The sequence below is a fragment of the Trichoplax adhaerens genome, genomic scaffold, assembly GCF_000150275.1.
Source record: "Trichoplax adhaerens TRIADscaffold_3 genomic scaffold, whole genome shotgun sequence".
Lineage (NCBI taxonomy): Eukaryota > Metazoa > Placozoa > Uniplacotomia > Trichoplacea > Trichoplacidae > Trichoplax > Trichoplax adhaerens.
In genome coordinates this window covers 5,195,739-5,211,545 of record NW_002060945.1, presented here as the reverse complement: position 1 = coordinate 5,211,545, position 15,807 = coordinate 5,195,739, and the positions used below count along the sequence as shown (strand labels likewise).

Genomic DNA, 15,807 nt, shown 5'->3' with positions numbered 1-15,807 from the left:
TACAAGGCTATTACTATATACCTATACTGTAGTCTGATCTGTAGCTCCTTCAGTAAGGAAAGTATGTAATAATTTTAATTTTAATTTAGTTGTAATATCTTCTTTGAAGCAATCATAGCAACTGATATATTAGTAGTACATTCTATAGTAAGGCTTTACTACTGAAAAGGTAACCGATTACAGTAATTATTTTTGCTTTAATGATTGAAATAAGCACTGCAAATACTTCTACTACAGTTTATTATTTTTACATCATGAGTAAGTTGCTGTACCTGTAGCAGCTGGTTAGTTTCATAGGTGCTGTATTAAAAACTCGCGACTAAAGTATTTCTTACAGTTTACGACTATTTACAGTTTAACTGATACTGAGTAACTTACTTTGAATCTTGCTAAAATTTATTTTGTCAGCCGCGTTTAAACCAACGTTACACGCTCGTACACAATAAGTAATATTCTGTAACCTTACCGTAGAAGTGAACGAATCAGTCTTACAAAATAAAATTTTTACTTTTAAAGTCTAACTCAGTAGTTCTGTACTGAGTAAATTAGAGATTTGCATAGTACTATAGTATACGGTACTGTACGTACAAACGTTTAGTTGATAGGGTTTTTTAGTTCAGAGCTACGCGAGCTGAGAACAGCCTGCCGCATGCACTGTACAGTTGCTAGTAGATATTGACAAGTGTAGATATAGTCATCAACATTGGATTCAATCAATTTACATCATAACAACATAAAATAGTTGCGATTGCCGTATTACTCTGGTGATTCTACCTACGGGAAGACGAAAACCACAAAATCCAGCTTCCAAGCATTGCAACTTCAATTTGCATACAAGTTAAGATTTAGACATTATTTAAGGGCTTATATTATTCAACTGGAAACCGAGAATATATTAATCACACTAAGATGATCCATAGCGAAGATGAGCGTACAAAACAAAGAAATTATGACTACAATGGCACTCGAATTCTGCACTATTTGGCCATACCGTGTCTCATTACTAGTTGCCTTGTGATAATAATAAGGGCTGACAGTCATAAGGAGGAAACTGTGTATTTATCAGCAGTCACACTGCAGTTGGGATGGCTTTCACATATGATGATGTTCGTAGTTGCATCTTTTTGGCTAGCTTTATTGATTGAGTTGAACAAGGAAGTTGATTTACCAAAACAAACGGTTTTGATGTCGACTTGTGTCATAGGCGAAGTACTCTTAATGTCGGCCTGCTCTGTGGAGCAGTATCCAACTTTTACAGTTGGATTAATTGAATTTGGAACTGTACTTTATTCATACATTATTATCTTTGACCGGTTAAACTATCGTAGAGCGATTTCGGTCTTATCTTTCCTGTCTTTTACCCGTTTTTTGTGTTGGTCAACATTTACGCACTTCTCCTTTCACGCTCGTCCATTTCTTGCTTATGCCTGTATTTACTTCGGTTTTATTTGCAGCTATTTTCTTTGCCAGCGTCTAGCAACACCACCCTATTTAGGTACATCTTCGCTACCGCGTACACAATTTATTAACGCTAACAGTCTGTCATCCATTAACGGATCAAATCAACAAGGTGCTTTGAAAGAACTAGCGGTAATTAGTGATAGCACATCTATGAATCGCCGTGCTTCAACGCAAAGCTTTTCGCACCGCTCACCAGGACTTAATACCACAAGATCTCTTTCTAAACGTCGCACATCTCTACCAGTAGGTGGCCTAAAGCCGGTAAGAGTATATGTATTCTCATTTATAGATTATGGCCGATACTGAATACTGTAGTTAGTAGTATTATTAACACATATTGTAAAGTTTGATTTGAATTTAATGCGCAAAACTTGCTTTATATTTGACTTTACGTGCATTACCATACCTATAAATTCGTCATGAGAGCATGAAATGCAATACCAACACAAAACGCGATATTTCACAGTACGTGAGCCTCTATACAATGGTACTTTTATACATATCTATTTACGAAGTTATATTTCCAGATATCTATCATTTATTTATATAATATCATAACCATACAATGGATTATTCTGACTTATGAATCTCAATCTCGAATCTTATCGCAGAATAGATCATGCTTAAGTGATAGTTGAAATCATGCCATAAAAATTAAAAGGTCCTTAATCTAGGCAAATATAAGCATTACAGTAGCGTAATCTCATTAAATTCGAAGTAAAATTGAAATCACTACGAGTATACCGTAAAATACTCGCAAAAAGTAGGAAGATTGGCAGAATGATAGGTTATATAGTTTTATTTCCTTATGGTTCAGTATCCTACTTATAGAAATGTTTACTCGAATTGGTAGATAATGAGCTTACGAGTATACTTAGACTAGTGTTTTAATATATCATTTATCGTATTATTATATTATTAATCATGTTTATATCTGCAGCTGCAACAACTCGGCTACATTTACAGCACAATTTAGCAGATTAATACGAAGTAACGACAGTACATAGTTAGTTTATATCTTTATATATTACATCTGATCCGTTTAGGTTACAGCTTATTTATTCATTTTACATCAAGGATTAAAATTTACGTCGCGGCGTCGCTATACTTTGTGATGAAAAGTTCGTCCACCCCTTATCGATAAATCTGCGATGGATGTGGATGAACTCTTCATCTGGATTGCATGAATTGTTTACAGTTAACTTAAAGACAACTTAAAAACGAATCCCTAAAAACGGTACGGTACTGTACTGTACAGTACTGTACAGTACAGTTCTATTACTTTACAGTACTGTACTGTACTGTACACTGTACAAGTACTGTACACGTACTGTACTGTACAGTACTGTACACGTGTGCTATCTGCTACAGTACTGTACGTACAGTATAAGGAGGGGATTGAGATGAGAGTTTTACTGTACTGTACAGTACAGTACGCGTAAAATTTGTTCTTCTGTACAGAGTGTACTGTACTGTACTGTACAGTACCCCATTGCTGCCACGAGCAGTTTACAGTACTGTACTGTACAGTTCAGTATTTGAGTAGACATACAGTACGTGTACTGTACAGTATCAGTACGTACGTGCATGACCAAATCAGAGATGTCTTGGACTGTGTGGCGTCTGCGTATGTTCACTTCGTCAACGCCACTCAGCTACACTTACGCTTACGCTTATGTGCATGCAGATTGAAAACAGAAATTTTTAAACTAACTAAAAGTTGCTGTGTCAAACTGTGTTAGCCGGTAAACTAGAAAACATAGTCTCGAATGTGTAAGAAATTATGGAATGGAGTTACATAAAATATGCGTAAGCTATAAATTTTTTTTCTTTGTTTATTTTCGTCTTTCGGAAAGTTTTCTTTCTATCTTTAATAATTAACGTAAACTACGTTATTTGGTTTTGTTTATCATGCATCAAGACACTATCCAAACTCTCAAGAATTAGTCTGACAACAGTTTGTACCCTCTCCCAATATTATCGTTTACATATAGTATCATGGATTCAGACTATTTACGGTGCCGCACTTTGACTAAACTGGTTTGTTGTTCTCCGCTTTCGTTTAGTACATTTCCATCCATATTAGCTATAACTTGGATCGATACCGCATTAGCCGACTGTTTAGTTAATTGCATATCAGATCGTCCTAAGATTTATACCAATTAGAAATCAATAAAATGAATTTTAAGCTACATTAATTCTGCCTTATTGATGACTGTCACCGGAAAAACGACTATGTGGCAGAAAATTCTTACAATTACTTGATATCCCAGAAAATATTTTGAGAAACACCAGCTATGAGTTAACCGTCTTTATCAACGATACGGTATTGACGATTGACTGTAGTTCAGAATTTGATATTGTACAGTATGTTGATTTTATTTTCAGACGTAGAAAAAGGGAAGAAATATTGCTTAAACTAACGTAAAAATACTATACTTTATACCAACATGTAGCTGCTGTCCATGCAAGAACAGTCAAAACACATAGTAATAATTACTATATACTTTGCCATCAAAATATCTGAAATACTAATAAACGCACCGTAAATATGGGTACGTATGGACTGCACTGTATTGTACCGTAAATACTGAATTATAAAATCGGATTCACCGTCAGTAAATCTTGCAAGATTTCAAAGTGAGCATGAATATGACGCATTATGGCATTTAAAAATTTAGCTGTTTGGCAATATTATATAATACTGTGCCTAATAATTATTCGCTAAATAGTATTCACCTGTTAAATTCCGAAACTGCAAATATACCCCTAACATTAGTTCTAGTACAGTGCTATTACTGTATTTTGTAGGTTACAATTTGATAACCGAGCAATCGATCTTTTTAACTGAATCCTCTCTGTTTTTACAATTTAGAAATTGTTTACTGTTATCATAATTATCAGTATTTTATCGTAGATCTTACTAGTAGAGAGTCCATCCTGCAAGGAGATTAAAGTGTGGATGCTTACAAACTATACATTTTACGTTTTGATTATTGTGACTATTTAAAATGCGTATATATTATATTAATCTATGGCCTGCTTGAACTTTAGACTAAGTATAGCCTTATTTGCTAGTATACCTCATTGTTTATTGTGGCAATTAGTAAACGATATCGTAAGGAATTTAAAGATGTTGTATCGTTAGCTACTTTTAGAAGATGTTCATTATGTAATGTTTGTGCATGTTACTGTACTTTCAACTCACTAGTAGTGTGCAGCAGCGCGAGAGTTCACTACCAGTTGCCAGTTGTGAAATGACGGGCAACTGATTAATTTACTTTACAGTACGAATACGTATGGTATTGTACTATACGTAAGAACATTATTAACGTTAATATTTCAACGACTTTTGATGTACCTCATAATTTTTAAACGGTTGATATCGAATTTTGAGATTAATTGTCAAATATTTGAGTCCATCGCTATATCTTTCCTATGACTTACGATTTTTACTTTTGCTTCACGTACTGTGTGTATTGTTACGACTGTTGGTGCTGCAACAAGCAGAATTAAATAATTAAACATAGGTAAAGTTCTATCGAACCTAAGCATTGTATCAATCAAAAATACTATGTTATAAGATCAACTCAGCAAGCCTTAGTAGAATTTCTTCTTGTACTATTTAGTACAGTACGGTGCAGCGTACAGGAATGATTAGCGATTAATGCTTAGAGCTAAATGCGGGTCAGTTTACATAATTAAGCGAAAATTATATTATCAAAAGCAAAGGTATACTGTTTGCAGTACAGTGTCGCAACTTACAAACTATTTTTATCCTCGACTCTCTTTTAATCTCCAGCTGCGTGTTCATAAGTTCATATTTTGTACAGTTCGGAATTGTTACTTTTAACAAAGACCAATAACACCAAGTACTGTTAATGACTATGAATCGATTAAAATTTATCGAACTTGAGTTAATTGTAAACGCAGATTGTCACCTCTATGAATTACTAGCTAGCATTTTTTGATAGATTTATTTTGCGTATGAGATAAGATTCCGGTGACGAATGACACATTCCTTAATTTTCTTGTATACAAATATACGTACAATACCATGATATATTGAGGTTATTTATGGTGTCTACTACATGCTATTTGTCAGTAGCACTAGTGACTTATCAAAAATTTGAAAAGTATTAGACCATTAAAGTACTAATTACATTTTAAAATTTTTTATAAAATCATGTTATTGCATTCGATTATTCCATATGCCGAGTACTTTCTAAAATGTCATTCAATACTTTTAGTAGGGACTGTAGATGGCATATTAAGTGTAACGATGAGAGATAATTGTAATACATATTCCGTAATAACAGTGTTAACTAATTTTATCACTACTTAACCGTATGAGATAATTTACTTCATCAATATTTGATAAATATAACATCGAATTTGTATGAAATTATAACACGATTCGATTTGCGAACTAGCTTTTACTATCAAATAATGAAATATCGTAGTTGACGTAGTAGAATCCGGTATAGAATAGAATCTCGATGGAATATTGTAACACGGTGATATCATACCAATTTAAAGTTAAAACTTGTACAAGTATAACACTAGGAAAAGCTTTAAGTATACTAGTTAAGCATGTATCCTATTCTTGAAATAGTACACTGTGCGACTTTGGCGTAAAGAAATATCACAGCTTATCATGCTTCATAAATACAGTACTGTGCAATGCACTTGCGGAGTTTATGATCTACAATACAAGATTGTTAAAATTTTTCGATATTGTATTAGCTATAGTTGATGCTAACAAATATGTTTCTGTTTTGCTGTTTAAACAATTGTGGTGGTGATACTAATCTCTATCCAGACCGATGGATTAAATAGTCGATCATTGTACTATTTCGATTTGGCAACGCTTAGTCAACTAAATGGAATGATAAATGACTTATTGGTCGATCCATGTCTTCCTCAGCACATGGTTAGTTCATTAAAGGTCATGGCTAACGTGCTCGATCCGAAAACTGCAGCACTTTCTGCTAGTGTCGTCTCACCATCAAAGTCATTACCTGTAATTGATCCTGTAGACGCGAATAAAAAGCGTTATAAAGAGGATGGTAATGGAACTCAACCACAAAAGGTATCGATCATTTTAGAATTCCTTTTGAGCATATTTTTTAAGCATAAACGGTCAGCTTAAGGTATTTGTTATTGGTATTACAATTAGTCGATAGTCATATGTCTTACGGGATGTCATCTTATTATGACATACATACGTATCAACATTTTATAGACCTTTTAGTAAATTTTCATTCTGTATGATTAAAACGTAATTCCTACTGTAATCCTAAGTGGTATACAACTTGTATTTTGCATGAGTCATGATTACTGAGTAATATAACCAGTTGAATAGCATTTTGGACAGTCGGACATTGATGGAGTTATTTTTATGTTGCTGTATTGTATCAACCTCAAGCATATACAGTATCTACTGTATTCTGTATATGTATGATTTGACAGTATAAAATTTAGCATTTTGCAAAAATACTTGTTAATAAAGGTATAGAGCAGCTTACGTAAAATAGTATGATTTATACGTGTACCTTTCACGGTATAGTACGCATGCGCTATCAGTATCACATTGGATGTCTAGACTGCCAGATAGGATTCGCGCCACAGCCCATAATTACGGTGCGGTACTAAAAAATAGTGTGCTAACGCGTATTCGTTTTCTTTTATTGGTAAGATGATCTTAGTGAGATATCCCCATCATTTACCACTAACTGAAACAAATTTGTGATTTTCCTAAAATCATTGTTATGCATGTATTTGTTACCGATGCGCAATATACTAACTTGTTATCGGGAGGTCAAAGTTAATATTTAATAAATAGTTTATGTCAATAGCATTTAACGTATCTTTATTTGTAAATTAATCATAATCATTTTCAATTTATGATAAATTGTTATAGGTAAACAATCATGCGAAGCCGCTACTTGTGCGTCGTCTATCGAGCACATGGACGACTACAACATCGGCTACAGGTATGCCCAGTTTGGTATTGGAGCCTGTCCGTATGCGAAGTTTCAGCATGCGGCATACCCGTGATACCTCCCCTAATATGAGCCCAAATACAAGTAGAAGTGGTAGCCCAAGCCCTTTGTTTAGGTACTCTTCTAAGATTTAGTAGCAAGAAAACATTTTTTGGCGTCGTGAATAATCTCCAGTTTATTACAATAGACATAAGCTTTAAATTTTTTATACAACACTTGCAAATAATACCGTTTTCTGCTTAACCTGCGCCATATCTGGCAAATTAAAAAGTTACATTCATTTGATAATGAAATTTCGGTTATTTATATAGGCAAAGAAATTCATCATTTAGTCGCATAGCAAATATTAAAGACCCTTCCTACCTTAGTAGAGACATCTCTGGCAGCGATGATAAATTATTGGACATTGAAAAAAAGGAATCCATAAGACCCAGAAATATTCGCCGAAAGAGTGCTGCGGCATGTTTGATATCATCAACCTCTTCGTATGCTTATAATGAAAAATCAAAGCTAGTAGTATCTGCAAATCAAGTTGATGATCATCCTAAGTTACATACAGACGTAGAAAACCCTGAAGACCGAAAACGTAATGAAAATGATGTTGATGACAGCGAGGATGATTGTATTGATGAAGATCTGGTCCTTTCTTATAGTTGTTCTAGCGGCTCTGGCGATATTAATTTACTGTTAGATCAGGTTGATGATTGGAATTTTCCTATATTCGACTTGGCAGAAAAGTGTGATGGCTCGATTCTAAGTCATGTAAGTTTCAGACAATTTATATTCAATGTACGTTCGTGCAAGAAAATTACCTTACCGATAGTGAATGTGTTCACTATAGATAGTTAAATCAAAAAAGAGTAACTAACTAATCATGTGCTATGAGTAAATATTAAGTATTTATACTCGTATTGTTTAATTTGTTGTTCTGCATACTTACAAATACGTTACTCTCTTACTCAGATTGATATTGAATCTAAAAATCGTATTAAGTTGCATTTTTTGGATTACTTTTAATATATAGCTAACTTATCGTCTGTTCGAAAATACTGGCCTATTCGATATGTTTCACATCGATCGCTCGCGTTTCATTTGCTACTTTCGGGCTTTAGAGAATGGCTACAGAAACATACCATGTAGGCAATGTCGATTTTATGCTACTGATTCTCGATTACTTTTCGTGTATTACCAGATATGACGTTATGCTTAAGCAATTACCAAATTTTTCCTTCCGCAGATCACAATCGAATACACGCTTCGGATGTTTTACATGCATGTTACTATCTCACAACTCAACCCATTCCTGGATTCGATCATTATAATTCATTAGCATGTAAAATACCGAACAAGGCAAAACGTGATCATGTACAAGGCAATATGGATGACAGTCACGGTTCTGAATCATTTAAAAAGGAAGCAGACTATGGCTACTTAGCTACAGCTTTGCCTGCATTAGAGTTAGTTGCTCTCTATATTGCTGCTGCAATGCATGATTATGATCATCCTGGCAGAACTAACGCGTTCCTAGTTGCTACCAACGCCACACAGGTATACATTTACCATATTGAATTGGAGTATGTTCGTCTTATTTTTTTGCAAATAAATAGTAATCCTAATACAAAGAATATTTTACATTGCGTAGTAACATTTAAAACTCTTTCTTTAGGCAATTTTATATAACGATCGTTCGGTATTAGAAAGTCATCATGCTGCTGCAGCGTGGCAGCTGCTACTCAGTAAACCAGAGTATAATTTCTTAAGTGGGCTTGATGCTGCTGAGTATCGACGTTTACGATTTTTAATTATTGAAGCTATCCTTGCGACTGATTTGAAACGACATTTCGATATACTAAGCGTATTTAATGAAAAAGTAAGAAGCATACGCGTACTTTCCATTTCTTTCGAAATTTTGGTTAATCATCTTAATTTGTTAATACCTTAAATATCAATTCAGGTACAGGTATCAAAGGAAACATCTGGCTCAGGCTTTGATTGGGGACTCGAATCAGATCGTTTATTAGTTGTTCAAATGTGTATTAAATTAGCTGATATAAATGGACCTAGTAAACAGAGGAATCTACACGAAACTTGGACAGACAGAATTGCTAAAGAATTTTACGAGCAGGTAGGTAACTTCCTATTTTAGTAATTGTTGTTTACGCTGCATTTTAAATATCTCAAACTGAAATTAGGGCAACGAAGAGAAGTCATTAGGAATGCCTGTATCACCATATATGGACTGCAATTATCCCCGTTTAGCAGCTTTACAAGAATCTTTTATCAGTAACCTAGTAGCTCCATTATTTAGATCATATGCAGACGCAGGTCTCATGCCGAATGTATGGCAACCAGATTCAAAAGAAATGGGTAACATGAGTAATAAGGGTGGTGATTCTCAGCCTAACGCGCTTGTTAAATTGCTCATAAATTACATAGAAGAAAACTATGAATATTGGGTTAAACGTAAGGAAATAGAAGATGGTTTAGTTGAGCCGGATGGATTAGAACGCTCTCGAAGTGCTACTGAAGATATCATCGAAGAGGAAGAACTTTTATCCAAGGAAAATGATATCCCTTCATCGCCGAAAGAGGCCTAATTCGAATAGATTGTACTGAAATGCGCTAAAAGAATCCTTGTAATCTTTGATTTAGCCTAGAATTGTAAATAGCGAACAGTCTAAAGGTGGATCATATGTTTAAATCAAGATCTTTAACTCTCGTATATTGCTAGGGTACTGCTATCGAAAAAGCTCTTTAACCCTTTACTATGGAGACTTCGTTGCTGTAACATGATCAATTATGATTAAATTACACGATATCCATCTTTGCCTTGCAGTTTAAACATTTATAAGCATTATTGAATTAGTTTCGTAAATGTTATAGCTCTGTAATCTCTATATGTAATGCAATGTTACTCATTACTGTATTCTCATTTAACCCTTTTGACTAAAATCTTTTCACCAATTACCAATTAGGGATGCCGTTCTATAAGTGAAATGATGTATCGTATATTACTGTAGATCTTCTTTCAATATCATATGATACTGAAATACTGCGATCATTTACTGTAATGTACAAAGTAAACCTTTCGAAATTGTCAGAAATAACTCATTATGTGCGTCAGTGTACAGCAGATTATTACGTGGTAATTAAGTCGTACATTGCAGTACTAATTATGTATAATTACTGTACTGTGCTTGAACATAAACTACGACACAGAAAACTACTGTGCTATACTGTACTTTGAAAGGGGTAAGAATGGTCATGTACTGTAGAAGAGTAATGGTGCCATTACTCTTATTAATTAAGAGAATACTAGTCTTACTTTTAGTATTTACAGTAGTACATACTGTACAGTATTTCATCAGGTACTTCTTTAAAGAATTTTCTCTCAAAAGTCGCTGATGTCACGATCACGGAAGTAAAGTGAATGACTTTTTTTGATATCTAAGTTCAATGATCAATAGCCGTTTTGAGCCAGCGTAGATCAGAGATACTCAGGTACTGTATAAGCATAACGGCAGTACAGTACGCCCAGGAACTGTAGGACGGTTCAGGTTCCAGGCAATGTTATAAAAAGCCAAATCTTACTAGACAATTGTAAACAGGACTTTTTTCAGCTTGGCGCAACTTGAATGAACCGAACCTACTCTACTACGGCGCTAAAATGTATCTGTGGACCAGAGTAATGCATTTCTACGTTCTGTCGAATACATTACTAGCCATCCGACACTCATTCTAGAGATCTTCATTCCTATTTTTTTTGCATAGTGCTAGTACTGGTACTACAACTGCCATGCTAGTGATACTACCCCTAGTAAGATCAAGTATCGCAAATCATTCCAAAATGCAATAATTGTACTGGATTTTAGGAATTCAGTTTCGGTCACATTACTATGTAAAACGACATAGTACTGTACTGTACGTACTGTACAGTACTGTATACTATTGCAAAAAGAGCGCGATATCATACAGTACTGTATGTTACTGTACAGTGTACTGTACAGTGTGCTTACAGTACTGTACGTACAGTAATGCATAGTGTACTGTAAATACTCTACTAAACTGTATACTGTACAGTATAGTACTGAACTACAGAACTTTACTGTACTGTACTGTACAGTACAGTTCGCTGATGAGATATCACACTTGTAAAGAGAAAAATTCGGGACTGGAAGTGACACCAAATGGCATTTATTCAATTAAATTAATTAATCGGTACTACGCGTATAAGTATACACTATACAGTATAACTATGAATTATTAAAACTCGATAGAGTTGCTAAATTTCGTACGTTTTTTTTATTTATTAGCTGCGATTAATGCAGTACTCAGTTTTTCGTACTACTCTTTCTATTTAATTTGTTATTATGAACATCGGAACTGTTTAATAACAACAAGAATAGTCTTTACAAGCAGCACTTGAGTTCATGCAGCGTTTACTGATTCTCTACGTAAATGCGATCGTCTGTGGGTTCGCTTTTGCGGTATTAACCACAGAAAATAGCAATGGAGATCCTGATATTGGAGTAAATGTTGTAAGTAATATTTTGTACTTGTGATCAGAAATTACAGTTACCTCCACTAATGAATTCTGTGAGCTCCAGAAAATGGTCTATTTTAAAATTATATTAACTACCGGAGCAGTATACTATACTATACACTTGTACAGTAGAGTTGCACAGAACACTGGGTGAATATTGGAGTGCAATGAATGCAATGTAATTTACTTGCGCAATATCTGAGCAGCAGTGTAATTAATGATTACTATTGAGAAATCTCTCGCTCTTACTGGTATGCTTGTAGCATTTTCGCTGCCGGCAGTAGTTTTTACAGGCGTCACAGCTTTATAGTGGATTGGCAGCCATTTTTAAACGTCGTTTACATTACACTGTGTATAGGCATATACGCGTACGTTAGATACATTGCCATTAAGTTTTCGTCAAGAAGTTTTCTCGTATTCACTTTCCATAAATCGATATAGACGAAACTAATCACCAGCAAAGGCTATCCTGTAGAAAATCATTTCGTCAAGACTGAGGATGGTTTCATTCTGAATATACAAAGAATTCCTCAAGGTAGAGAAAAGCCGATTGACGTCAACTATGACAAAAGAAAGCCAGTCGTATTTTTAATGCACTGCCTGCTATGCTCTAGCGCCGATTGGGTAATAAATTTATCGAATGAGAGTTTAGGTTTCATTTTAGCGGATAACGAATTAGATGTTTGGCTTGGAAATGTTAGGGGTAATACCTATTCTAGAAATCATGTTACTCTCAAGCCTGATCAGGATGCATTTTGGAATTGGAGGTTATTGCTAAGATAATATCTGAATGCTTTATGATCCCATGTCGCATATCATCATTTTGAGTCTCAGGCATAAAATAGAACCCCCAAGCAGTCTACTGTATACGTACAGTAACTACTACATTAATAAGTTAGAAAACAAAACTATAGCAGTCTCTTCATAGTCTATTGTAGCTTGCAGTTATTAATCTTTTAAAGTAGTATATGCGTTTTAGTACATTCTAACAAAATATTATGGAATATAACAACCGCATCATAAGTAGGTGGTATTTCCTTATGCCATGAAGTTCTAGCACTGTGATCGTACTACAGATTTATCTTATGGTAGCTGCAATGAAAATTTTTTCAAAATAATTCATTTTTATCGTCTAAGTGTATACTACTTAAAATAGTGATGCTTGCGATGAAACTGTCAAGCGCATTATATATATATATATATATATACTATTAGTAGAGTACCAGTAATTAATGTTATTTAGCGTTGTGATTTGTTAAATAACTGATTAAATCTTTTCATTAATACGCGCACTTCCGCTCGTTCGAATTCATTCATAGCCTCTATAATAGTCTAAATGATCCAATTTCATCTGTATACGTATCTTATTATCAGCTCTCTATATACCATTTTCCGGCTCTGTGAAAGTTGTATATGAGGGTTACGCTAGAGGAGTTAATAATTTGTTATAGTGAACCGACAATTGTTCTTCTCGATATCAGGCAAATACTACTATATACTTAATCATCCAAATATTTTTATGATAATATCCTGCTTCAGTTTATAACACTGAGATCATGTTATTATGCTTACTGCAGTTGGGATGAAATAGCAAAGTATGACTTACCTGCAATGTTAGAGTACGTATTAAATTTTACGAAGCAGTCGCATCTGGTTTACGTTGGCCATTCACAAGGAACTTTGGTAGCGTTTGCAGAATTCTCGAAAAATCATGTCTTAGCTAAAAAAGTGAAGTTATTTGTCGCTTTAGCACCAATTACTACTATTGATCACATTAAAAGCGGATTAAAATATTTGGCCTACATTAGTCAAGATCTCAGCGTATGTATTATTAAGTGATTGGCATACAATAAGCCTTCTATTATTGTTGTGCAAAGTTAACGAAGTAATAGTGATTGTTACTTGATTAACTTCATCGCAATATAATCAGGTGCTACAAATCTGCTTTCCTAATTTCGATTTAAGGATTTGTTCCAGCTCTTAGGCTACAAAGACTTTCTTCCGAACGATTTCTTAATAAAGCTATTGGCTACTGAAGTTTGTGGTACAAGATATTTGAACAAATTGTGTGAAGATATGATATTCTTAATAACTGGATTCGATAAACCACAGCTAAACGTCGTATGTAATATTGTGTAGTACTCTTGTAAAATATGCTATAGTTACTAGAAGAGGTTATAAAAGCTAAAACCTCATGTAAAGTAACTGCAACTCTTTTTCAATTTTTTTGAATCTTATCTTATATCTCTTGTAATTTTATAGACACGTCTTCCAGTTTACTTATCCCATACACCAGCTGGTACATCAGTCCGCAATATGTTACATTTTGCTCAGGTTTGTAGATTGATACGCTGTAGTCTGTACTGTTACTAAAGTGTATTATTGTACCTACTATAGATATTTAATTTAGTTAGATAAATAATGCTATGATCGTATTATTGATAGCAGTTTATTAGCTATTTAGCAATGATAAGATAGCGATGTTTTATCAAGCTTAATTTTGTCATAATGATATAAAATTTATATTATAATATTTATTAATGTGAATAGCTTTATAAAGTTTTCTCTTACTATTAAGGCTTGAAATCACATTTAATATGATATTTTTGCAGATGTATTTATCAAAGAAATTTCAGATGTTCGATTTCGGTAACAAACATGAGAACAAACTTCATTATGATCAGGTACGAAATCTTAAGTATTTGTCCCAGCTGATAGGTATTCTTTTTTTGCTCACCTACTGACCTTAACGCAATTTATCATGTAATCCTAAATATTTAACTCAGCTTATATATATCCAATTTTTGCTCTCCTATCGATATAATTTATCATGCTATCTTGTTCTAGACTACTCCTCCCATTTACCATGTGAATAAAATGCACGTACCAACGGCGGTATTTAGTGGTGGCCATGATTTCTTAGCAGACCCTACTGATGTCAAGTCATTGTTGTCCAAGATTCCCAATCTTGTTTTTAACAGGACATTATCGGATTATGAACACTTAGACTTCATATGGGGGCTTAATTCTGCTACGAAGGTCTATCGAGAGACTGTACGTTTGATTATGAAATATACTGGCATACTTAAGAAACCCTGATCCATGTCACAGATTTCTAGTTTTCCAGTTTATAGTTAAATGCGAACATATACAATCCTATTCCGCTTGTATTATGTTTATCGTGATCATAACTATGTATTCAATGTCATAATATCGCTACTTTTATATCAAGAATTCGTTCTATTAATCTCGTATGTGTGGCTCATGTTGCTCTTGTCTTCATCTTGAAATAAACCCATCCTAAATCCTTAGCGTCTTGTTTATCGTGCGAGCCCAATTGTACTACATTGCAAGATTCTAGCGGTGCCAAAATAAACACCATGTCTAACTACCCAACTACGAAGATTCAAAGTGTCGGTCTATTTGCAAAAGCTGGGTGACCCGTGGATATAAAATGTTCTTAACTAAAGTATTTTTTAACAAGGTATTCTTGTGTGGATAACCCATTTGTGCAGAAATGTAAAAATTTAAATACTGCACCTTAGAGCTGTTCTTTTGCATTTCTGTTGAGTTAGTACAGTACTAATGTCTCAGAATTTTAGCTTCTCGCGATCACTTCGTAGCAGGTAGTTAGATGCTCATTAATCTACCCCAACTTTACATAGTTGCTATACAAACATCGCTGAAATAGAATAATCTGAAGCGATTTCATCTAGATTCTAACAGCACTAACTTAGAATCCCGATGAAATTGCTTCAAACTTTAATGTTGTATAGGGCATTCAATTCTGTTCTATTT

The 15,807-nt window shown here is 34.2% G+C and overlaps 3 protein-coding genes across 3 annotated transcripts; all 3 read left to right on the top strand.

Annotated features, from left to right (window-relative positions):
* Nucleotides 1-909: 909 nt before the first annotated feature.
* TRIADDRAFT_54599 (uncharacterized protein) lies at nucleotides 910-2,099 on the top strand (the record flags this gene model as incomplete). The annotated part of the gene is made up of 2 exons (XM_002111020.1): nucleotides 910-1,722; nucleotides 2,073-2,099. The coding sequence occupies 2 exons, from the start codon at nucleotides 910-912 to the stop codon at nucleotides 2,097-2,099; spliced, it is 840 nt and encodes a 279-aa protein (XP_002111056.1).
* Nucleotides 2,100-8,150: 6,051 nt separating this feature from the next.
* TRIADDRAFT_22319 (uncharacterized protein) lies at nucleotides 8,151-10,063 on the top strand (the record flags this gene model as incomplete). The annotated part of the gene is made up of 6 exons (XM_002111019.1): nucleotides 8,151-8,228; nucleotides 8,491-8,602; nucleotides 8,704-9,014; nucleotides 9,133-9,336; nucleotides 9,427-9,591; nucleotides 9,659-10,063. Coding segments are annotated over 6 exons (1,275 nt in total), but the record flags the coding sequence as incomplete, so codon positions are not given.
* A 1,833-nt stretch (nucleotides 10,064-11,896) lies between these two features.
* TRIADDRAFT_54597 (uncharacterized protein) lies at nucleotides 11,897-15,108 on the top strand (the record flags this gene model as incomplete). Its single annotated transcript, XM_002111018.1, has 7 exons — nucleotides 11,897-12,004; nucleotides 12,451-12,776; nucleotides 13,587-13,830; nucleotides 13,975-14,130; nucleotides 14,272-14,343; nucleotides 14,622-14,693; nucleotides 14,857-15,108. 7 exons carry the CDS (start codon nucleotides 11,897-11,899, stop codon nucleotides 15,106-15,108), a joined length of 1,230 nt encoding a protein of 409 aa, XP_002111054.1.
* Between the last annotated feature and the right edge of the window lie 699 nt (nucleotides 15,109-15,807).